The sequence below is a fragment of the Mercenaria mercenaria genome, chromosome 3 (assembly GCF_021730395.1).
Source record: "Mercenaria mercenaria strain notata chromosome 3, MADL_Memer_1, whole genome shotgun sequence".
In the NCBI taxonomy this organism is placed as follows: Eukaryota; Metazoa; Mollusca; class Bivalvia; order Venerida; family Veneridae; genus Mercenaria; species Mercenaria mercenaria.
In genome coordinates this window covers 16410251-16437672 of record NC_069363.1, presented here as the reverse complement: position 1 = coordinate 16437672, position 27422 = coordinate 16410251, and the positions used below count along the sequence as shown (strand labels likewise).

Here is a 27422-nt window from a genome sequence, read left to right as displayed (position 1 = left end):
GAAATGCATTTGAAAATTTACGAAGTTTTCATGAGCATAAAATAAGACCCATTATTAAGTGCAACCTTTGGAATTTCTTTCATAATGCTTGAAATTATTGATAAAGCACACTACCGACTATTTCAAGAAATCTTAGGTGAGTCACCTCAAAATCCTAGATCCATACATTGAAACACTGCAATATGGGCTATATTTAGCATTACTTGGGGTATATTTCATGTAATTCAAGTTTTCGGAAAAGCATTATAACCAATGGCCATTCCAATGAATTTGCCATCTCTAACAGGAAATCCTGGATCCACTCTTGAAACACTGAAATAATTATGGACAATGTAAACAACATCAAAGGACAACAATTTGTTAGAATAACTTCAGAGATTCATTAAACTGATGTTTCATCTAAATCAGGATTGCAATTAATTTATTAACTTCAATCAATCAGTTTATAGCAGAACACTAGCAACATTTGTATAACAACTTGTGAAGTCTTTAATTATAAATGTTCCTCATTTATCATCATATTCCAATGCAAACATTTAACTATTGAAGGAGAAATGTTCTGGATAGGATGAACTATAGAGCAGTTGTCGAAAACAAAAGAAACAAGAAAAGTAACAGAGAGCAAGATGAAATGTGCAGCAGAAAATTTGTTGGAAGAAAACAGATATCAATCACTATATACCATTCAATTCATGACTCTGGCTGGTGACATAAAATTTGGAATTTCTAACTTCCAAAAATAGTTCTTAAGTAAATTTCTAAGGAACTACAAGAACAAACCTTTGTGAAGCATGCAAGATGCCAATACAAGGAGCCCAAGCATTGGTCTCGATATCCCTAGCACATGCCAGTCCCTCCCAGCACCTGAAACAAGAAACAGATAAAGTTAAAACATAAAGAAATAGCAAAACAGTAACAGCTGCACAGATAAATGAAATCTATGCAACACATTAAGCCTCCAAAATACAAAGTCCATGATAACACCTTTTATGTCGATTAAGAACAATAAAAATATATGAAAAATCTGAGACTAAAATTTTTTACCTTACACAGAAAAGTATCCCATTCCTATATCAATGTTAACTGAAAAGAATATTTGGAAGATTCCTTTCAATTTCATAAACTGACAGTCAAATAAGGTAGCAGGTCAAACAAATTCACTTTCCAATTATCCACTGCTATAACTTGATCAAGACAGCAATACTTTCAGCAAACATTATTTTTGTTCTTTTCCACAAAATTTAAATGGGCAACATCTGTGAAATGCATTGCAACTGCAAAAGAATAGTGTAAAACAGGTCAGTGGCTTTAATATTTTCACCAATTGATTGTTACACATGACTTGCTAGTCAATTATTCCATGTGGAGTTACATAACCATAAAATTCATTCAAGCATATCATGCTGATACCATCAAAAATGGCAATTCGGTAACGTGCTGATAGCTTCATGATCATTAATTCATCAACGTAATAAAACCAATATCACTCAGAACTGCATTTCCGCATCTTCCATAATGTCAAATTGCACGTGCATCAAGTGAAAGCCAGATTGCAATTGAAAAATTTAATACAGCTCACAGTGTGAACATGGCTTTTATAGAAATAAACAACGACAGGAAGGAGAATCCTAATATTTTTGTCTGCATCTGACAATCAAATCTTATTATGATCAATACATATGAAAAATTTCATTTCAGATTAAATCAAGCTCAAATGAATTCATTCAAAATAAAACTGTCTACAAATTTGTTAAGGGATTTCTTTTTTTTTTTGTTGTGAGAATTTGTCTGCATGCCGTATCAAAATGAACAGATATAGAAATTCTATGCTTTGATTTTGAGGTCCTGAAAATAACTGATGAACAAAAAATCTTTAAGAAACAAGCGAATGAAATACTGCCATGCAATACAAAGTTCCCTACTGGACGGCAACTAATTTTCTCTACTGCCAATGATCTGATATAATGACAGTGATGTTTAAACACTATTGTATTATATATACAATATGTTATAACACAACATTTGGTTTAAAATTTGCATATATAAAAATCTGCTACTGCTGATTGCTGATAATATCTAAAAATATAAAAAAGATCTTATCTCAATTTTGATAACAGTCCATTTTGAAACTGGTTGAGAAATATGAGAAAAAATGTAAGAAATCGTCAAAATTAAAGGGAAGTAATTCTGAAGAAAATACACCAACAATTTTTTTAATTGGGTCTATATGACACACGAGCTTATATTTAAATATTTTACAGACTGGACAGGAAAAGATCAATAATGACTTTTGACCTTCAAGTGTGATCTTGACCTTTGAGCAAGGAGTCTAGGTACTGTGCATGACACATTGTCTCATTATGGGGAACATTTGTGTCAAGTAATATATATAAATCCCTTAATGGATGACAGAAAGGAGAAAAAAGCTAGTGACCTTTGACTGTAACCTTAACCTTTGAGTGAGGGATAAGAGCATGGTGTAAGACACATTGTCTCATTATTGGAAAAAATTTGTGCCAAGTACCGGTAATATTAAAATGCCTTCATGGATGACAGAGTTATTTACCGGACAGGAAGAAACCCTATTTACCTTTGACATCCAAGTGTGACCTTGACCTTTGAGATAGGGGTCTGGGTGTTGCACATTCTGAAGTTTTGAAAAATCAGGGTTTAATCAAATTCTACATTGCAGAAAAAAAAATTGATCTGAACATGCAGTACCTTAAGACAGTCTTCCTAACATATACTTGAGATGGTAAATTATACTTGAAATTCAGACGGTAACTTATACCCCAACTTTTTTGTTTGCTCTTAGACACTTTTCTAACATACAAGCGCATAATTATAACTTTCCTTTCAGTTCAAGTAATAAGAAATTCCTGTCTATTTTCATGCAACTGGTGAATAATTGATCAGAAAATTTCTGCTACTTGATTACCAAAGTTCACTACATTATCTGCAAATGCTACATTCATCTCTTGAACTGCTTTTTTGAATATTGATTCCTGATTGAATGACTTCCGGGCAGTAACTAATCAGGCAGAACAGATGCAAGACAGTGTTGCACAGAAAGCATTATTATTCAACATTGGTTATTGACTTTTTTTTATCCAGTTTGGAGATTTCACACAACACTGAATTTAATTTCCTCTGAAAACTCAGACAGGTTTTTGCAATACGAGGGTTCAACGCAATAAGGGCGTATCTACATATAATAATCATATGTAGATACGCCCTTATTGCGCTGAACCCTCGAATAATGATATTCTGCAACTTTTATATTAATGGCTTCTTTCATTTTTGGAATATACATATAACATTACTGCAGAACCCAGATGCACTTTGTATGATCACTGAAAGGATAGCATTGCAATTGATAATGTTAAATGAAACAATACACACAGTTTTTCCTAACAGTATCGTTTTTTATATGCGCACCAAGCAGACAAGAAATTTTTGAGAAAAAAATCTTTACTGTTGATTTAAAATATTAACATTAATGTGTCTGCTTACTGAGCAAAAACACATTAACGTGTGGAATATCCATTTAGAATGAGATTATCAAAAAATAACTCCCTATCAAACAACGGAAATTGTAAGCCGTCCCTAATGTCAATGTCGACACAAGGGACCGATAATTATTGATTTCTAATCAATACCGTATCTTTTAACATCCAGGCGACTGATGTCTTGTGATGAATCACAAGGCCTTTTTCATCGCTGGTGTTTATCACATTATGCAAATTTTCCTATTGATTGTAAAACAGAAGTTCTATAATAATCATTGGAGCATGCCAACTGTAACAATATCGTACTGATCAAGTATCCATCAATTTATTTTACAATTGATACTTTGTTGAAAAATTCAAGAGATAAGATAACAATATTTTGACAGTAAGATTTCAATCTATCTAATTTATGAGTTGCATTAACAGGCAGAACTGAAGTTTTCAAGTTAGAAAAATATAAATCTATTAAGCTGATTTGATAAGATGTTGATTAAACAAATAAAAATATCCACTTTTTAATCACTGAAATTTTACCATTTATCTATTATTGAAACAGTGCTTCTTACAAGACGTCTACTCCACAAAGGTAAATTTTGGCACAAAATTGTCAAATATAGCAAAATCTCATTTTTATTTTTATTTTTTAAAGCATATAGGTACATTAATGTCCCCATAATAATGTGAGAAATTTATTTTATTCCATATTTTCAGTTCAGTAGTTTTAATTGTTGCCAACTGACAATAACACATACAATGCAATGATGCTTGCATATATATAATGCTTGACATTTTATTAACCATAACTGTGCCATTTTATTAGGTTGAACAACTTTTTATCAAGTTTATAAGAAAAGTTTCAAGTGCGATTTCAGACAGATATGACAAGTATTGTTGTTGCAATCTTAAATTCTCTTTTGCATGCATGATAGATGAAAATATTTTGTATTTTTCTTGCAACCTGGCTGTCTATACAAACTTTTTCATGACAATATTAACAAATAAATCAGCCCTTTTAAAGCAAGATTTTCCACTCTTGCGACTAGTATTATTTCAGAAACATATTTTTTTTCCTTTTTTTGCTGCATTAACACCATCGAAAAGAATCTTGTTAAAATGTTTGGGTGTGCTACTTTTCACAGCTGTTACCACTGACCATCATTCCAACTCCAGTTGTCTTAAAATCGACTTTAATCACAATAAAAATATATAAAATACACGCATTGACTATAAATGTATCACAATACATATTTGTATTTCCATACAGTTACTTCCCCTTATGCAATTTACATCATTTGCCAAATGAGTTATTACCAAAATTGGACTACAATCATGGAAATATAGATGAATAAACTTAAAGTCAAATGTTAATCTACATTATATCTGTCAGAGGAATATGTTTTAGTGCATGTCACTATTCTGCAGCAGTTATGTTCTTCTCTGTTAAAATTACTGGCATTAAATAATTTTGATGTGCAGAAGTAGGCGACGTAAGGAATTCATAATATACAAGTTGCCTCTCCACCAATAAGTAGCTTCAAATTGTCAAATTCTGCTAAAAATGCCACTAATACATGTTAACCTCCATTCTAGACCTCCAGTGATACTTCTTTTAGAAACTTTAATACTTGAAAAGTGCAAGGTAAGAAATATTCATGTTTTTTTTAAAGCAATTTAATGTTTCATTTAACATCATATTTTATTTATTTTGTTGGGTTTAACATCGCATTGACACAATTATAGGTTATATGGCAACTTTCCAGCTTTGATGGTGGAGGAAGACCTCAGGTGCCCCTCCGTGCATTATTTAATCACAAGCGGGCACCTGGGTAGAACCACCGACCTTCCGTAAGCCAGCTGGATGGCTTCCTCACATGAAGAATTCAACACCCCAAGTGATGCTCGAACCCACATCGATGAGGGGCAAGTGATTTGAAGTCAGCGACCGTAACCACTTGGCCATGGAGGCCCCCTTAATATCATACAGTCATATCTACATCATCAATATCATACAGTCATATCTACATCATCAATACCATACAGTCATACCTACATCATCAAAATCATACAGTCATACCTACATCATCAAAATCATACAGTCATATCTACATCAACAATATCATACAGTCATATCTACATCATCAATATCATACAGTCATATCTACATCATCAATATCATACAGTCATATATCATACAGTCATACCTACATCATCAAAATCATACAGTCATATCTACATCATCAATATCATACAGTCATATCTACATCATCAATATCATACAGTCATACCTACATCATCAATATCATACAGTCATACCTACATCATCAATATCATACAGTCATATCTACATCATCAATACCATACAGTCATACCTACCTCATCAAAAGCATACAGTCATATCTACATCACCAATATCATACAGTCATACCTACATCATCAACATCATACAGTCATATCTACATCATCAACATCATACAGTCATATATCATACAGTCATATCTACATCATCAATATCATACAGTCATATCTACATCATCAATATCATACAGTCATACCTACATCATCAAATATCATACAGTCATATCTACATCATCAACATCGTACAGTCATACCTACATCATCAACATCATACAGTCATATCTACATCATCAACATCATACAGTCATATATCATACAGTCATATCTACATCATCAATATCATACAGTCATACCTACATCATCAATATCATACAGTCATACTTACATCATCAATATTATACAGTCATATCTACATCATCAACATCATACAGTCATATCTACATCATCAATATCATACAGTCATATCTACATCATCAACATCATACAGTCATACCTACATCATCAATATCATACAGTCATATCTACATCATCAATATCATACAGTCATACCTACATCATCAACATCATACAGTCATATCTACATCATCAATATCATACAGACATACCTACATCATCAACATCATACAGTCATATCTACATCATCAACATCATACAGTCATATATCATACAGTCATATCTACATCATCAATATCATACAGTCATATCTACATCATCAATATCATACAGTCATACCTACATCATCAAATATCATACAGTCATATCTACATCATCAACATCGTACAGTCATACCTACATCATCAACATCATACAGTCATATCTACATCATCAACATCATACAGTCATATATCATACAGTCATATCTACATCATCAATATCATACAGTCATACCTACATCATCAATATCATACAGTCATACTTACATCATCAATATTATACAGTCATATCTACATCATCAACATCATACAGTCATATCTACATCATCAATATCATACAGTCATATCTACATCATCAACATCATACAGTCATACCTACATCATCAATATCATACAGTCATATCTACATCATCAATATCATACAGTCATACCTACATCATCAACATCATACAGTCATATCTACATCATCAATATCATACAGACATACCTACATCATCAACATCATACAGTCATATCTACATCATCAATATCATACAGTCATACCTACATCATCAATATCATACATTTATACCTACATCATCAACATCATACAGTCATATCTACATCGTCAATATCATACAGTCATATCTACATCATCAACATCATACAGTCATATCTACATCATCAATATCATACAGTCATATCTACATCATCGACATCATACAGTCATACCTACATCATCAACATCATACAGTCATATCTACATCATCAATATCATACAGTCATATCTACATCATCCAGTCATATCTACATCATCAATATCATACAGTCACACCTACATCATCAATATCATACAGTCATATCTACATCATCAACATCATACAGTCATATATCATACAGTCATATCTACATCATCAATATCATACAGTCATACCTACATCATCAATATCATACAGTCATATATCATACAGTCATATCTACATCATCAACATCATACAGTCATATCTACATCATCAACATCATACAGTCATATCTACATCATCAATATCATACAGTCATATCTACATTATTAACATCATACAGTCATACCTACATCATCAATATCATACAGTCATACCTACATCATCAATATCATACAGTCATATCTACATCATCAACATCATACAGTCATACCTACATCATCAACATCATACAGTCATATCTACATCATCAATATCATACAGTCATACCTACATCATCAATATCATACAGTCATACCTACATCATCAACATCATACAGTCATATCTACATCATCAATATCATACAGTCATACCTACATCATCAATATCATACAGTCATACCTACATCATCAACATCATACAGTCATATATCATACAGTCATATCTACATCATCAACATCATACAGTCATATCTACGTCATCAATATCATACAGTCATATCTACATCATCAACATCATACAGTCATACCTACATCATCAATATCATACAGTCATACATACATCATCAACATCATACAGTCATACCTACATCATCAATATCATACAGTCATATCTACATCATCAATATCATACAGTCATATCTACATCATCAATATCATACAGTCATACCTACATCATCAACATCATACAGTCATATCTACATCATCAATATCATACAGTCATACCTACATCATCAACATCATACAGTCATATCTACATCATCAATATCATACAGTCATACATACATCATCAACATCATGCAGTCATACCTACATCATCAACATCATACAGTCATATCTACATCATACAGTCATATCTACATCATCAATATCATACAGTCATACCTACATAATACAGTCTACATCATCAATATCATACAGTCATACCTACATAATACAGTCATACCTACATCATCAACATCATACAGTCATACCTACATCATCAATATGGTTTATTAGGTTATGCATGCATTGCTGTTTATTACATATTTCATCTGATAATACATGTACTGTGTTGATACCTTTTTTTTCACTCACTCTGTTGTAATTATTTTGAATTCTTTTACCAGAGTAAATTATTGTTGAAGTAAGGGTTTGCACTTTCTGTTTTTGGTTTTTCTTTCATCAAACAAGAGCCAAAGTAAGAAATATATATTTCTTTACTCCTTGCTTGCTCCAGTTTTCCTAAAAGAAAACCCCTCAAATATTTCATTTTATTTTTCATTTGCCGCTACATTTTATTCTTTAAAAAAATGGTTGAACAAATTTTCAGTTTGGTGTTTAAAGTGTTATTCTATCCCAATTTACAAAAGGCACAATGAGGGAAATCTTTATCCTATATGTAGTTCTATTGAATGAAAAGTGATAAACTTTTTGTAATTCTAGCTTTGCTGCATGCTTGCTTCTGGATTACAAAATCTCAACACAACTTTTATTTCTATCTAATGTATCAATCTTATATCTGATCAAGCCTGTGGGCAAAAAATCACTTCCCTATTTTGAATTTTGCAGATGTGAAGAAAAACAAATTTTCCGCTAGAAGAGCCATGTAATTTCACAGATTTCTAGTCATGATAACACTGAAAGAAGAAAGGACAATCATTTATATCAAGCTGGGTGCAATCTTAAATAAAAACAAAAATCATCTATAACCTAATAGAAAGAAAATATTGATACTATTTTAATACATAAAATAACAGACTGTGTCCAGATTTCTTCACACAACAGCAGTTGTCTGGCACCAAACTAGAGACACAGTCTAGATTGTTTTGAAGATGGCTGATGATGAAATACTTGTAGTTAAAGATCACAATTAATCTCAAATGCATGATGGTTCTATATCAATTTCAAATGTGACTGAAAGAATTTTATACCATGATTATTATCTGTTGTAAGAAACAAATTTGTCATTGTAAATTTACAGACAAACAGGCTACATAATTGTTTTGAAAATGCAAGCCGAGCATCCACAAGCTGTTTCAGTAGTTTATTCAGGGTGGCCAATAATATTTGAACACAATGGTTTGAATAAGATACAAGTATGCATCTTTTCAATTATTTTTTGTTGTCATGTTATAACAGTTGGGTGTTCAAGCATTCAAAATAGACAGAATAATTTTACTGACCACTTGTTTTATTGTTTGTATTTTTCAGTTGTTATTGTCTGGAGTGTGAATTTAGCCATGACATTCAAAATGCTGAATTTAGGCCCAATATTCAAGTTCTGAATTTAGGTACAACTTTCAGGTTTTTTCCTTATTTTACAAAAAGTTGTTTGTTACAGTCTTGCACTCCAATCATTTAAAAAGTTGTCTTGTTAAGTTGGTCTGACTGCTTTTTTTTTTGGAGGAGAGGTGTGTGTGTGGGGTGGGGGGGGAATATTGTTACTGAAATACCATTGAAAAATGAACTTTAATTACCTTTTCATACTTTCTCTAACTTCAAAGTATTTGATAAAATATCTGTATATTTCTTATAAGATTGATCATCAACGATAAACAAATTTGAAAATACTTACTGTTACCAACAGTAAATATGAGTTGTACTTTTTTGACTTTATCTAAATTCAAAATGTACGCCTATTTCAATTCAGTGATATAAGATTTTATCTCCATCAAAGCAAATGAAATGCTATAAAATCAATTTCATCTATCAAGGTCCTTTCTTTAGTGATTAATCATAGTGTCTTCAAAGGACCAAATAAATAAATAAATTGCAGACAGATATAAGTTGAAGGATGCTACGAAATCATAATATAACACAATTATATTGCTTACCCTTTGACACAGTTATATTAAAATGTAGTAGATAGGGTTTTAAATTAGTTTTCTTCTAAATGAGTCTTCAAACATATTTTTATAACAAGCTCCCAGTAATGACCAGCTCTTATTTGATCATAATAGTTCCAGCTTTACTTGTGGAAGACCAGTCGTAGGTTAGTTCCTCCGGTATTATTTTAAGAAGCACTTTCACAGAATCATCAGTATTCAACAATCCAGCTTGACGACTTCCTTATACGACAACCCACATAGAGCTCAAACTCACAGAAAAAGTATGCAGGTGGTTGAAAATCAGCCCTTTTAACAATTTTGGTACTGAGGCCTCTTCAACAAAGTTTTACTACAGTTACTTTACTTTACCACCCACTGGTTTGGTTTCTCCACACAAAACTAAGCAACAGTGAAGAAGGGAAATTGATCTGTCAAAACTTCTATATGTTTTGTGAGAAACTTGCATTTAATAGAGTTTACCAATCAGATAAGGCAAAAAAGGTTTTCCTCTGGTTTGAAAATACAGAAATCTATACCACTGACAGGAAATTTTACACTTTCTGGAGAAAATGTGAGCATGAAATTTCACATGAATATGTATACTGATGGAGCTAAATGTAGTCCCAGCTGAAAATTAGCATTTAGGACAGAACTATGTCTGGGACTGAACAGGCTTTTCTTAGGTTTTCTTTTTGACACTTTTACAAGACCTCTTATGGGTTGGAAATTTGAAGTTTGTCTGGTCATCACAGGGGCGTTGGAAGGTGTTTGATATTGGGGCTGTGAGAGGGGTGGAGCGGGTGGGGGGGCATCCCCCTGCGGTAAGGGGGATCAGGGGGACCTCCTGAATTTCTTTTAAAACAGGATCATAAATGGCAAGTTCTGGTGCATTTTAAGGGTACTGAATCGCATCTCAAGTCTCCAGTATTTTCTTACTATTTACATGACTATAAGCAAAATAAAGTTTAATAAACTCTTATCAGAATTAATAATGTATAACGCAATACAAAGAATGCATGTATGTATTTTTTGTATTTAATGTATTGAATAATCATTCATGTTACATTCATTTCTTATTTTTGTTTGAAATATCATTTTTTGAGTAAAAACAATTTATGTAATTAATTCCTTACATCTTAGCGGTGTGAGAAATCTTAACACTCACCTCATTCATTAAATAAAAACATGATAATTATTTTTCTGAATATTATAAGTTAATACCTTAGACCTTTGCGGCTGGGTATAGCTTAAACGTTCCATTGACTAAAGACATGCTAATTAAAAACATGCTGATTTGTTCATGCGTAATTAAGTCCAATCACGGACACCTGTGTATGACTCCAATTAACACCACCGATCGTGTCACCGTCTTCACGGTAACACACTAATATGGACAGCGTGTATTGTTTAACGCGAAGCAAAATTTAATATACTATACAAAATAATGGGTCCGCGGACCTGCGACTCCAACTTACAAATTTACAAAAAATCGTTTTGGGGCAAATTATTGGGGCCGCAGTTGCGGCCCCTGCGGCCCCACTTCTGACGCCCCTGCATCATCTAGATAATCTTCTAATTCAAAGAAAAAAATCTATTTTTTCTTTTTCTTTTACTATCTCTGCAAATTCCCTAATAGCTCTGACCACCTATATTTTAGAAGAGAAAGGGCATAAATAATTAAATCTGAATAGCTTCTGGAGTTATCTCATATAAACAAAAACATTCCTCCCCTTTTTTGCAGTTTAGCAGTGCCAAATCACAGAAATTTTTATTTTTACCAACAATCTACCTGTACAATACATGTTTTACAGTACTATCCCATACCACTGGATACTTTAAATATTTTCATAAGTTGTCCCCCTATGAAAATGAATGCCAAAAGTAAACTAGAGCTATCACTAAAGGTGATGAATGTACCCCCCACATGCACTGACACAGTACATTGCAATTTGACGCACACAAGATTGCATAATTATGTGGACTGTATGTATATAGACTGTATGTATACAGTATAGTAACAAAAAACAAAGTCCCATAACTATGCAGAGTATTTATCTAAAAGAACGTAACATGCACCATGCACAACTAGGGTTGATACTGATCACTTGTGTGAAGTTTCATTAAATTGTGTGCAAGGGTTCGGAAGATTAGGCGCGCACAAGATCGCATATGCAGACTGTATGTACACAGTATGTGAACAAGAAACAAAGTCCCGTAACTCTGCAATTTTTTTATCTGAAAGAACCTAACATGCCCCATGCACAACTACTGTTGTTACTGATCACTTGTGTGAAGTTTCATGAAATTGTGTCAAGGGGATGAGGAAAGATGGTGCGCACAAGATTGTGTCTATGTATATAGTATAGTAACAAAAAACAAAGTCCCGTAACTCTGCAATTTTTTTTTTCTGAAAGAACCTAACATGCCCCATGCACAACTACTGTTGTTACTGATCACGTACTTGTGTGAAGTTTCATGAAATTGTGTCAAGGGGATGAGGAGAGATGGTGCGCACAAGATTGTGTCTATGTATATAGTATAGTAACAAAAAAAGAAGTCCCGTAACTCTGCAATTTTTTTATCTGAAAGAACCTAACATGCCCCATGCACAACTACTGTTGTTACTGATCACTTGTGTGAAGTTTCATTACATTATGTCAAGGGGATGAGGAGAGATGGTGCTCACAAGATTGTGTCTATGTATATAGTATAGTAACAAAAAACGAAGTCCCGTAACTCTGCAATTTTTTTATCTGAAAGAACCTAACATGCCCCATGCACAACTACTGTTGTTACTGATCACTTGTGTGAAGTTTCATTAAATTGTGTCAAGGGGATGAGGAGAGATGGTGCGCACAAGATTGTGTCTACGGACAGACAAACAGACGGACAGACAGACAGACGGACGGACAGACAGACGGACAACCTGAAACCAGTATACCCCCCCTTACAACTTTGTTGTCGGGGGGTACAATAATTGTTCAAAACTGTGGTGTTTTAGCTAGTTGTGTGAAGTTTAAGCACTGAGACATCAAAACGAAGACATGTAACAGTTTTTTAAAAATGGTGAGTTTTTAAGGAACTGAACTGACCAGAAGTGTAGCCCCTGTTTCCAGAATTATACATAATATGAGTAAATTGCCAGTGGTTTTGTAAAAAAAATATGATTTTTAATAGCCTGTTTAATTTTATGTAAAACAACTCTTTCATTCTATGATTTGGTGATGTTCTAATAATTTTTTCCAAAACATGGAGTCAGCTTGAAAATTATGTCAGAGGTTGCAAGCTCAATCTCTGACTATGGCAATCTCCAGGGAAGGCAACATTCTCCTTGCTTACACAATGTCTGAAATCATTCATCCACCACCTCTCCATTATTTGAGAAGTAATAAGTACCAAGGCAGAATACTTGGTTCATCTAAGTTGGATGGAGACTGTAGGTGGAGCAGAGTACAAGATAGTGTGACAGATAGAAAGAAGGACTGGTATTAAATGACAGATGGAGATTTTGATGAACACTGTATGGGTCTTCCATACTATAACTTTTCATTATGATAATCATGTGCTAATGAATTATACAAAAAAATTATCTTTTCCCGACATCTAAAATGCCTAACCAAATCTAAGAAGGATATGGAGAAAGCAAATTAATTTTACTATTTAAAAGAGAAGACTGAATAAATAACAAAATCTGCACACTAATTAATTAATTCATTAAACTTATTACACATAAAAGAAGTCATTAATATTGTAAATATCTGCAAGCATCGGACATCTTGAAATATTACTGCATCCGTAGGCCACCCAAACAGACAACAAATTTATTTCAATGAAACAAAAACTGAATTAAGACAAACTTTGCCAATCTTAACATGAAAAGATTGTGGGAAATACTAAAATTTTATACCCTTTAATGTATGATTGCATGTTCAAAGACATTATAGGATAGGAGCCAATATCCACTGTTTGAATATCAGCTCTCGAGGAAACTTTTTGCATTAACAACAGATACTGAACTTTGCTTTTCATTTTGTAGGAGTGGACTTGTGCAAAGCCTGTTTTTTTACATTGGGTATAACATCACACCGACATAATTATAGAGATCATTATAATGGCGACTTTCCAGCTCTGATGGTGGAGGAAGACATCAAGCGCCCCTTTGTGCATTCATTTCATCACAGGCAAGCACATGGGTAGAACCACCGACATTCCGTAAGCCAGCTGGGTGGCTTCCTAACATGAATTAATGCCATCTAGTGAGGCTCAACCCACATCGGTGAGGGGCAGTGATTCAAAGGCAGTGACATTAACCACTCGGCCGTGAAGCCCCCCTTGTGCAAACACTAATTAAGACAGTGAGATGCAATATTACTTTTGCAGAAAAAGATGGCTAAAAATGTAAGACGCAGTTATAAAGAAGAATTTTCCATTCCTTGCGACTGAAGCAGCCTGATAGGAGATGGTCACTAAAAATAGAAGACAAACTATAAATGAGTCAGAAGCCACTGCCATTTTACAGTGCAAGCAAATAAACTACATGCTCTGTCTGGTCCAAAATTGAAGCTCCTGAGTAATATTTTCCAAGTAATCTAATGAAAAATGATGACAGAGCAAAATATAGATTTTAGTGATATAACTTTATCTTAAGTGCAATGACTTTAGAAGCAGCAAAATTTTCCAAGGGAAAAGTTTGGAACGCGAAATTTGCATTATTCAAAGAGATCTTTTGATGAATTTCTTAATTCCCTGCAGTAGCAAGGCATTCTCAAGTAGAAAGTCATAGGGCCAGCTCTTGCAGAAACAACTCGGTCTAGCAACCCGTAGTGACAGCTCTTGCAGTAACAATTCACTGAGATAGCTCTTGCAGTAACAAATTATTGGGGGCAGCTCTTGCAGTAACAGCTCCTGATGGACAGTTCTTGCAGTAACAACTCGTAGTGACAGATCTTGCAATAACAACTCGTAGGGACAGTTCTTGCAGTAACAACTCATAGTGACAGATCTTGCAATAACAACTCGTACAAACAGCTCTTGCAGTAACAGCTCCTGATGGACAGTTCTAACAGTAACAACTCATAGGGACAGCTCTTGCTGTAACAAATCGTAGGGACAGCTCTTGCAGTAACAGCTCCTGATGGACAGCTCTTGCAGTAAGAACTTGTAGGGACAGCTCTTGCAGTAAGAACTCATAGGGACAGCTCTTGCAGTAAGAACTCATAGGGACAGCTCTTGCAGTAAGAACTCATAGGGACAGCTCTTCCAGTAACAACTCATACGGACAGCTCTTCCAGTAATAATTTGTAGGGACAGTTCTTGCAGTAACAATTTGTAGGAACAGCTCTTGCAGTAACAACTTGTAGGGACAGCTTTTGCAGTAACAGCTCCTGATGGACAGTGAGTTCTTGCAGTAACAACCCGTAGGGACAGCTCTTGCAGTAACAACTCTTAGGGACAGCTCTTGCGGTAACAATTCATAGGGACAGCTCTTGCAGTAACAACTCGTACAGACAGCTCTTGCAGTAACAATTTGTAGGGACAGCTCTTGCAGCTCGTAGGGACAGCTCTTGCAGTAACAATTCATAGGGACAGCTCTTGCAGTGACAACTCGTATGGACAGCTCTTGCAGTAACAACTCGTAGGGACAGCTCTTGCAGTAACAACTCGTAGGGACAGCTCTTGCAGTAACAACTCATAGGGACAGCTCTTACAGTAATAACTCGTAGGGACAGCTGTTGCAGTAACAATTCGTAGGGACAGCTCTTGCAGTAACAACTCGTAGGGACAGCTCTTGCAGTAACAATTCGTAGGGACAGCTCTTGCAGTAACAACTTATAGGGACAGCTTTTGCAGTAACAGCTCCTGATGGACAGTGAGTTCTTGCAGTAACAACCCGTAGGGACAGCTCTTGCAGTAACAACTCATAGGGACAGCTCTTGCGGTAACAATTCATAGGGACAGCTCTTGCAGTAACAACTCGTACGGACAGCTCTAGCAGTAACAATTTGTAGGGATCGCTCTTGCAGTAAGAACTCGTAGGGACAGCTCTTGCAGTAACAATTCATAGGGACAGCTCTTGCAGTAACAACTCGTAGGGACAGCTCTTGCAGTAACAATTCGTAGGGGCAGCTCTTGCAGTAACAATTCATAGGGACAGCTCTTGCAGTAACAACTCGAGGGGACAGCTCTTGCAGTAACAATTCATAGGGACAGCTCTTGCAGTAAGAACTCATAGGGACAGCTCTGGCAGTAAGAACTCATAGGGACAGCTCTTGCAGTAACAACTCGTAGGGACAGCTCTTGCAGTAACAACTCATAGGGACAGCTCTTGCAGTAACAACTCGTAGGAACAGCTCCTGCAGTAACAACTCATAGGGACAGCTCTTGCAGTAACAATTCGTAGGGACAGCTCTTGCAGTAACAACTCATAGGGACAGCTCTTGTAGTAAGAACTCATAGGGACAGCTCTTGCAGTAACAACTCGTAGGGACAGCTCTTGCAGTAACAACTCGTAGGGACAGCTCATGCGGTTACAACTCGTAGGGACAGCTCTTGCAGTAACAACTCATACGGACAGCTTTTGCAGTAACAACTCATAGGGACAGCTCTTGCAGTAACAACTCATAGGAAAAACTCTTGCAGTAACAAATTGTTGGGGACAGCTTTTGCAGCTCCTGCTGGACAGTTCTTGCAGTAACAACTCGTAGGGACAGCTCTTGCAGTAACAGCTCCTGACGGACAGTTCTTGCAGTAACAACTCTTAGGGATAGCTTTTGTAGTAATAACTCGTAGGGGCAGTTCTTGCAGTAACAACTCATAGGGACAGTTCTTGCAGTAACAACTCTAGGGACAGCTCTTGCAGTAACAAATTGTTGGGGACAGCTCTTGCAGTAACAGCTCCTGATGGACAGTTTTTGCAGTAACAACTTGTAGGGACAGCTCTTGCAGTAACAACCTGTAGGGACAGCTCTTGTAGTAACAACCCGTAGGGACAGCTCTTGCAGTAACAATTCGTAGGGACAGCTCTTGAAGTAACAACTCGTAGGGACAGCTCTTGAAGTAACAAATCGTAGGGACAGCTCTTGAAGTAACAATTCGTAGGGACAGCTTTTGCAGTAACAACTCGTAGGGACAGCTCTTGCAGTAACAATTCGTAGGGACAGCTCTTGTAGTAACAACCCGTAGGGACAGCTCTTGAAGTTACAAATCGTAGGGACAGCTCTTGAAGTAACAATTCGTAGGGACAGCTCTTGCAGTAACAACTCGTAGGGACAGCTCTTGCAGTAACAACCTGTAGGGACAGCTCTTGTAGTAACAACCCGTAGGGACAGCTCTTGAAGTAACAAATCGTAGGGACAGCTCTTGCAGTAACAACACGTAGGGACAGCTCTTGTAGTAACAACCCGTAGGGACAGCTCTTGAAGTAACAATTCGTAGGGACAGCTCTTGAAGTAACAATTCATAGGGACAGCTCTTGAAGTAACAAATCGTAGGGACAGCTCTTGAAGTAACAATTCGTAGGGACAGCTCTTGCAGTAACAACTCGTAGGGACAGCTCTTGCAGTAACAATTCGTAGGGACAGCTCTTGAAGTAACAATTCGTAGGGACAGCTCTTGAAGTAACAAATCGTAGGGACAGCTCTTGCAGTAACAATTCGTAGGGACAGCTCTTGCAGTAACAACCCGTAGGGACAGCTCTTGCAGTAACAACTCTTTGGGACAGCTCTTGTGGTAACAACCCATAGGGACAACTCTTGAGATCCCTGAGAGAGTTTGAATACCAGTCACAAAACTTCAGCATATGATTAGTTGTTTTAGAGCTGATATTTGAAATTGACCAATGGCAGAATTGCTTTCTGAGACTACCATTTGTCTCAATACTGTAAACACTGAACCTAGTCCTTTCCAAAATGAGCTGCTTGGAAGAGCACTAACAATACAGCGGCAGAGAGTTTGATCACATGGTGAGACTGGAGTGTTCCTAAAGGCAATATGACATAAGCCATCTGTACTTTGCCTCTTTCAGTTAAATGCTCATGGAGAACAAGTCAATTCTGGGAAACCTCTTGTTAACAAAAAATTTAAGCCATTCCAGAAAGGAGGAACAATGTCTAAGTTCCCCACTATCACTTTGTAAAACTTTGTACAGACTGTGACATCAAAGCAAATTAATCATAGTGTATATATATTGGTATCATTCTACACTGGGCTTTGGGCTTTGAAAATTGATCAAAGGTATAGTATGCATAGCTTAATGAAATACATCAGACCTTAGGTACAGATAAGGCCAAATGTTGTTATAGCTATGCATAGCTTTCAGGTTATTTTTGACCAGGTACGATGATGTAATTAAAATCATGAAATCTGAAGAAGTTAAAACTGCAGCAGCTGTCTCTTTCTCTCTGACACCAAATTCTTTTTAATAAATGATTGTTCCCGCATGAAATTTAGTTACGAAAGCAGCTCTACATTGACAATTAATTTCTATATTTAGTTTATACTAAAGCTTCAAGCTTTTTTTAACCACTCTTGAGTCTGCTTCTTGCAAAAACAAGTACTGGTGTCGTATAAGAAGGCATGGTCATGACCCCAGTGGGGCTCAAACCCACAACCCCCGGGTTGAGCGGCTGATACCTTTAAACCACTGAATCACCACTCCACTTAATTTATATATTTAGCAAACATGATAAAGATTTTTTTACATTTGAAGTTACTACCAAATGATAAAATATGTAAATTAAAGATGGGCACTGAATATTTTTAAATATTTTAAGAAAAGTCATCCCTTAAAATCTGCTGATGTATATCATCATAGATGGTTTTCTTGTATTCTGTAAGTACAACAGGATTCTTCAAGAAGATAGGAGCAACATGAAAAGCAGACAATGTCATGTTAACAATTCCGTTTAATTACCATCGAACATATGCTAATCAGGTATGAGTTGTAACATCATGACGTATTAATATTTTCTACACAAAGGGAAAAAAATTAGGTCAACATGCCTTCATTACATAATAATGATGTTGTGTGCCTTGTCTGTAGTTTGCCAACTACATACCTAAGATCAAAAGGATAAAAAATAATAATTTTCTTAAAAGCTACATTACTTCCCCCTGTGATAAAGACACGTGGCTTGGCACCTTGTATATCTACCCCTTTGGTAAGTTATAAAATAAAAACAGATTCCGATTCTGTGTGGAGATTGTGTTCAAAACACAGCATGAAAAGTTTTAGAACTTGCAGAATCGTTAAAATCAACAGATTGTTTTATGTTTTAACAGGCCTTGGAGATAATGAAAAGATCTTAAGAAATCTGTAATGACTTCAGAAATAAAGTTGAAAACAGTGTTATATAATGATTTGGAACAATATAACAAAGGTATTATAGTCTTCAGGTATTTTTTAATCAAAAGATTTTTCTGCAGTCATAAATTTTCTCTATTTTTTTTGTTCAAAGTCGTGTCTTCTGGTTATTTTAATTCTGTTTATAAATCTTCCTCATTTACTTGATCAAAAGTCAACTTATGATATTATACGGATAACAAGACAACATAATATCTGACAACATAATATCGATGGCATAAAATAAAATTCTGTTTCTCATTACCTGATCAACCATTATATATTTTTTGGCAAGTTTGATGAAAATCCATTTACTACAAGATTTTGTTTGTGTTTGAAACTGTATTGTTATGCAGTATAAGAAAAGGAATGCAGGAATAATTTGTAATATTTTTGTAGGTATTTATATGCTTCTATATCTTTACCGATATATATTTTGGAATTTTCTGATTACTTATAATTCATATTCTTTCATGTTCAAATGTAATGCCATGACAGTGAAAATCATAAAATGAAAATTTCACTACTTGAAACCTTTGAAAATTTCAAATAATTATAATCCGCTATCTCATTTCACACTGAAACTTCTAAAAATGGAATAAAGACAGGGTATTACATCAAGCTAGGTCTTTGACCGTTACCAAACCATGTACAATATATCAACATGAATTGAGAAGAAACGCTGATATTTATTAGTAGTGAAGGGTGTTGCAGACTGAAGAAGCTCAAGAATCTGTTTTTTTTCTGTTTTCTGCATGGAGGAGTTTGCCTACCTGAGGTACCCTTAACACAGGTCATGATGTGTAATGTTTTTATTGACCGGTACAATGTATCACACGCCACAGAATAAAAGATTACTATCAAAGTACTGGCAATCAAAAACTACTCTTTTTTTCTATATTCTAAATAAATGAATTTGCCACATTCTTGATGACAAAACATCTTCTGTCATATGACAGAAAAAAAAACTTTGGTACTAGGCGGCTTCATTCACAGCTTATTTCACCCATAGATCAATACTCTATATTTTTCCATAAAAATCTCATCAAGGATTTTACCATTACAATGGGAGCAAGGATATATTGTGCACTCCTCCTATCAAAAAATCATCTGCCACATGCTGGCATACAGAATGCTCATCAAAACATTCTAAATGAGTTTTTTTCTATACAAAGTTGTATATATCTGGGTTTATAAGTTTCCGTTTTTCACCATAAATGGACGTGCCTTAAGAAAAATATCACAGTCTGATTTTTATTTAACAAGTAACGACTTTCTTAAAAATACCATGAAATCATACCTGAGATCTGACGTATCATTTTAAGTTGGTATTTTATTAAAATTATACAAATTCCAGTAAAATTCCATTTATTTTATGTCAGTTTTTAACAGTGTGACTAATGTGTATCTACATAGATAGCTTTTTTTCAATGTTTAATACACTAAGTCTTGTCAAGTGTTTACTGTCAAATCATTTAATTTTGTGGGCAGGAAATTTAGCTTTTCTTTTGCTAAAACAGCTAGTTCGTTGGAATATAAATTCATGAATTTTAACTTTTGCAGATAAAACAAACAGGAATTTTATGTGTTAAATGGGATTTAATTTCATGAAATGAAGCAAGGACAAAATCTACATCAATAAGCCCTCCATGAATATTAATGACTTCATTGTATATATTCAGCACTCCCTGAATCGCTGTTTTATTGTTGTTGTTTTTCTAAACATCTTGATCATTAAGTACCTACTAGCATTTAGGAGTGACCTGTCGCTTTTATTAATAGATTTGAAAGGTTACTGGAATAATCCACTTCAGTAAAGGGGTACCCTACCTTTATATAACTTATTTTTATAATAAATATTTAAATGACTGCCTCTTCGACAATTAGACACCGTGGTGCAGTGGTAAGCGTGACGCCTCTAGAATCTAACTTTTGTGAGTTCGAATTCCAGCGGAGATCAATATATATATATATATTTTACATTTAATTTTTTTTTTGTTTCATTTTATATTTTGGTAACATACATTTAAAATGATAATAATGTTAAAGATGTATTTGAATTGCATTACTTGTATCATTTTGCTATTTTCGCATGTAACATAGGTTTTTCAAATATCTTTATGATTGTGAATTATTCAACATGGTTGACATAGCTCTTGATGATTTAGTCATTCAACTAGCTGATGACACTTATAAGGAGGAAACCGACGCCGCCAGCGAGTGTGAGGATGCTCCATTGGGCGCGTGTGTTTGAAATGTATTGAATGTATTTAAATTGTATGAATGAAATTTAAAATGAAATTGAAATGATGAAATAAAATGAAATAAAAAAAAATATGAAAAATAAAATAAAACAAATTCAATCATAAAAAAGTCGCCTTGTGTGGGTTTCGAACCCACAGCCTCTTAATCGCAAAAGTTAAATCACTAGCAAGATTCCTCAATTCTACCAACTAAACTATCAGTGCAATGTCAATCTGCTCGGTATTTGAAATATATCTATAGTTTTAAATAAGTCAAATATCTTTCAAACCCTTATTTAATAAATGGAACAGTCTGGAAAATCCAAATCTAAAAATAAAAGCGACAGGTCACTCCTAATTGCTAATACTTGATTTCAAGAAAGTTGACCTATATTGGCATTGGCTAAATTAAATGTCCCTTAAATGTATACAAAATGTACTTAACAGAAGAATGATGAGGTTTTAAAACTGACCTTATTTTGTTGTTAGGCCTAAAAAAAAAAATTCTTTGTTTCCGGTAACATGCTAAAAAAAATTAGGGTAGGTATGTCGGAAAAATTTATTTTTTGGAATTTTTTTTTATTAAGGGAGACTTTTTCGGAAATTATTTTTGTGTCAAAAAATGAATAAAAATAAGGGGGTTATGCTTTTAGAGCATCAGTGAGTGATTTCTAACCACTGGCCATGTTTAAAGCATAAAAAGTGCAGTTTTGCAACTTTTTGTTAAAAAGTTGAAAAAAAAATTCTCCAAGGCCATAAAAACATTTAGGGTCGGGCCAAAGATTTAGGGTAGGTCGGGATACCGGAAACAAACAATTTTTCTTTTTACGCCTTATGCAAATGAAAAGTGTTACAATACAGTCTGTAGAGCAATTAATATCAAATAAATTCAATTATAATTAATTTTTAACTGTTTTTTTTTTACAGTTTTACAGACTCAATATAATTTTATTTATTAATTTTATCTTGTGTCAGTACTTGCCACAATATAAATTGTAAAATTTCTTGATGTTTTAAATAAATGATTTCTAATTTTAAAGAATCTTAAATCTTTTTTAAGTAGTAAATTTCAAACATTTAGTTTGATTTAATAGAACAAAGCCTTTGAGAAAACGTTTTTTTCTATTTTTAAAAAGTCAATCAATATATACTTTTTATTATGTCAAAGTTTTGACAGATCGCTTACTGTCGACTGAGCATTTACTGTAATAAATTGACAGCGTAATAATGACACAGAGTCAAAGTTCACTAACTGCCAAATAAGGAACAGCCATATTGCCCTCTATTATATTGTGTAATAAGGTATGAAATTATGAAGAAGCAAAAGCCAGTTTTATATTTTAGCATTTTTTTGTGAAGAAAGTGTAAAGATCAGGACGTTGATATCAAATCTGATTGAGCAATAATTATTTGTAATTTTCAAGATGGTATCATGGTGGTATACTGCGGAATGTCTATCAGCAATCAAACCTGTGTAACTTATTTTTGTCACTGCTCCAATACCGATCTTATATTAAAAAGTTGTGGCAGTAAAATAATTCATTGATAATTGTCCAGATTTCTAATAAAACTGGATCAGATGAAAAATTATGTACATTATATGCAATCTTAAAAAAATCGCTGCAGTAAAATAATTCATAGATAGTCATCCAAATTTCTAATAAAACTGGGGCAGGTGGACAATTATAAAATAATATTACAATTTTTTCACCAGAGCAAAGAGCAACTGAAAAAAAAATTGCATCAATGATCTGCAGTCAAATATATTCAAGATGAAACAGAAAACTTCGTTACTAGCCTTGCAGAACAGACATGTATGAATATTTAATTCACTGCTTCCCTTATATTATTTTTCTTAGAACAGTTTAAATTTTTAAAGACTCCAGCTGTAGTGTTTTACAAAATATACCTGCTGCTTCTTTGCAATGTTGTCCTGAGGTTTCAGACCATTAACCTTCACCCTGCTAAATTTCTAAAATGGACTGGTCAATCATTCAATTTGGGCTGTACCACTTCTTATTCAAAGGGGTGGTAACTGGAAATTTACTAACTGAATAGCAAACAGTGCAGACCATGATCAGTCTGCATGGAGGTGCAGGCTGATCTTGGTTAACGCTGGTTGCAAAGGCAATATCACTTGCTGCCAGCAGGCTAGGCTAAACATTGTTGTCCTGAGGTTTCAGACCACTAAATGATTGCTTCATGCAGTTATCATCATCATCATGTAGCTTGTTTGTTTGTTTGTCTGATTAGGTTTAACACATTTTTTTCAGTGGTACAGTCTAACAATTGTCAGTCAAGGGAGAGACACAATCTGGCTGCAGGCAGTTGCTTAAGACAAGATGATAATAGAACTAAATGTCAGTCTGGGAACCTAGCTGACTGCTTAAGGCAATTTACTGCTTATTAAAGGTGACCGCTAAGGCAGGTTTATAAGTGTTCTGAAATATAAGAGTGGTCAATATACCATAACAAGTATCCCTTATTTCTATAACAGTACTCAGATATGGAGTACAATTAAAATGACTTCAGACACACTGTTTCCTGTAAAACTGTCGAGAAGACACGTGCATCTTGCTACAAGATCAAACTTGTGACTTGTGATCCATAATTCTGTGATTTACCTACTGAGCTAAGCAAACAGATATTCAGCTTGCTGGAGTTTCAGCTGGGTATATCAGCTTGGTGGATATCAGCTGGGTGAAGATTCAGCTGGGTGGAGATCAGCTTGATGGAGTTTCAGCTGGGTGGAGATTCAGCTGAAAAAGGTAATCCCACTCATGGTTTTCTTATTTTCTAAGTGCGGCATACCAGGCTATAAACGTACAAATATATCATATCAGTTTTGATACTAACTTGTAATATATATGTTATTTCTCATAAAAATAACTGAATCATACATCAAAAGAAATGTAAGACTTTTCTCCCTTCCTGTTTGAAATACATCTATTGACATATATCTCACGTATGATGATTTTTAGCATTTTGTTCTTAATGTTAGGTCATAATAATTATCATGGTGATATTCCAATTGAAGACTCCACAGCATACTATAGGCAGGTGCTAGCACTAAGGTAAAACCTTCAACCATCCGAAAGTCAGTTCAAAAGACATTCACTTCTAGCAATATATATTGATTTGTTGCAAAAATTCTTTATTCAAATGCTGAAGAAAATTATAAGCTGTTAACTTAATGACAATCTCTTTTACATATAATTACTCTGAATATGATAGTATGAATTACAGAGCATTATACGAGAAACAGCTGCTATTTTTAAACAATTCAGTATTATTTTTGCTGAAAAAAAAATGTAATCTGCATTTCAAATAGAACATTTTAAATGGCAACTGGCTCACCTTAGGCAATTCTGCCCTTTGGTCACAATTCTGCCGACTTAAATCCTTACTACTTTTCATACACGCCTGCAAAATTCTTTGTTCTGTTACAAAATTTAAATTTTACAGTTTAAATCCTATATTTTTAGTTCACATAGAAATTACAGACATTTGCCTTGAATCACTTCCTTGTTTCAGTTTCAGATATATTTTATTTGGCGATATTTCAGCTAACATCAAAAAGGAATTTGACCTTACAATTAGTTTATTGTTTCATTTCCTTTTTAAGCAGTATTACTCAGCAACTTTAGAATAGATTCTACATCAGTTAAATTAATACCAATAAATTTCCTGTATCAAATAAAAAATGATTTTCCAAATTAAATTATTCTCCAAAAATTGAGCTGACATAAAAATAATATTCAATTTAACCTTTAGCCTGCTAAATTTCTAAAATGGATTGGTCCATCATTCAATATGGGCAGTACCATTTATTATTTGAAAGGGTGTTTACTAAAAATTTACTGACTGAACAGCGAACAGTGCAGACCATGATCAGCCTGCACGTCTGTGCAGGCTGATCTTGGTATGCACTGGTCGCAAAGGCAGAATCACTTGCCGCCAGCAGGCTAAAGGTTAAACAAGATAAATTACTGCCTTCTTTCCAGTTCTTATACTGTTTCAAAAAAAAACACAGTTTCTTCTGTTACTAAATATTTACCAATTTTCTCTGACCAGTTTTATAAATGTACTAACTTTCTTCTATTAAATAATTACAAATTTGCTTCATCCACTAAAAATTCATCTTCTGAAAATTATCAAACATATTCCCTTTAATTTGCTTCTAAATATTTGCAAAGCTCATTACTAAAGTACCTATAAAACTGTGCAGTTCCTTGTTCATTCCGCTTTACCAAATTTCTTCCTCGTCCTACCAATAATTAATCAAAATCTTCAACTCGTATATATAGATACGGTAAGTTCATATCTAACTGACTATAAAATTGATCCAGAATTACTCAATGTCTGTGCACATTACTAAATCACTATCATTTTTATTTTCCATCAAACTTTCTACAAACGTCAAAATGATGTGACAGTAATATTGGAGGACAATACTTTAACTCTTACCATGCTGGACACGACTGATTCTGCCTTTGCAACCAGTGTAAATCATGTGCAGTCTGATCAAGATCTGCACTCTTTGCCATTCAGTCAGTATCTTTTTGTTAAGCACCCCTTTTAACAGTTAATGGTACAGTCCAAATTGAAAGATGGACAAGTTCATTTTAGAAATTTAGAAGGGTAAGGGTTAAACAAGAGGGCCATGATGGCCCTATATCGCTCACCTGCTATCATTGCACTTAAGGACAAGTCTTCAAGGTCAAAAGATCATGATAAAAATCAATCAAAAGAATTATGAGAAAATATTATAGTTGAAATTTTCTTAAAGTAACTTTAAAAACAAGATTTGAAAACTTTTTGTAGAGGTCCACTAGGCAATGCTACATGTCAAATATCTAAGCTCTAGGCCTTCTGGTTTATTTTTAGAAAATTTTGAAGATTTTTGTATGTACAATCAAGTAACCCAATGGGGTGGGGTCAATTTGACCCCAGGGGTCATGATTTGAATAAATTTTGTAAAAGTCTACTAGGCAATGCTACATGTCAAATATCTAAGATCTAGGCCTTCTGTTTTTTTTAGAATTTTTTTTAAGATTTTCCTATGTAAAATCAAGTGACCCCTAGGGCAGAGTCAATTTTGACCCCGGGGGACATGATTTGAACAAATTTTGTAGAGGTCCACTAGGCAATGCTACAAGTGAAATATCTAGGCTCTAGGCCTTCTGGTTTATTTTTAGAAAATTTTTAAAGATTTTCCTATGTAAAATCAAGTGACCCCTGGGGCGGGGTCAATTTTGACCCAGTGGGTCATGATATGAACAAATTTTGTAGAGGTCCAATAGGTAATGCTACATGTGAAATATCTAAGCTCTAGGCATTCTGGTTTATTTTTAGAATTTTTTTGAAGATTTTCCTATGTAAAATCAAGTGACCCCCTAGGGTGGGGTCAATTTTGACCCCCGGGTCATAATTTAAAAAATTTTAGTAGAGGTCCACTAGGCAATGCTACATGTCAAATATCTAAGCTCTAGGGCTTCTGGTTTTTGAGAAGAAGATTTTTTAATATTTTCCTATGTAAAATCAAGTGACCCCTGGGGTGGGGTCAATTTTGACCCCGGGGTCATGATTTGAATA

General features: G+C 34.3%; 1 protein-coding gene across 3 annotated transcripts in view; it reads right to left on the bottom strand.

Annotated features, from left to right (window-relative positions):
* Positions 1–27422, bottom strand: part of LOC123525372 (inactive tyrosine-protein kinase transmembrane receptor ROR1-like) — a 211851-nt gene that overhangs the window by 148174 nt on the left and 36255 nt on the right. The window contains exons 1-2 of one of the 3 annotated variants that reach the window (XM_045304365.2): positions 25185–25329; positions 781–864 (exon numbers count right to left, since the gene is read on the bottom strand). In XM_045304365.2, coding sequence (XP_045160300.2) covers positions 781–823 — 43 coding nt within the window. In that variant the 5' untranslated portion in view covers positions 824–864; positions 25185–25329. Of the gene's footprint in view, positions 1–780; positions 865–20884; positions 21005–25184; positions 25330–27422 lie in introns of those variants that run through there. The other 2 variants (XM_045304364.2, XM_045304363.2) reach the window with 2 other exon arrangements.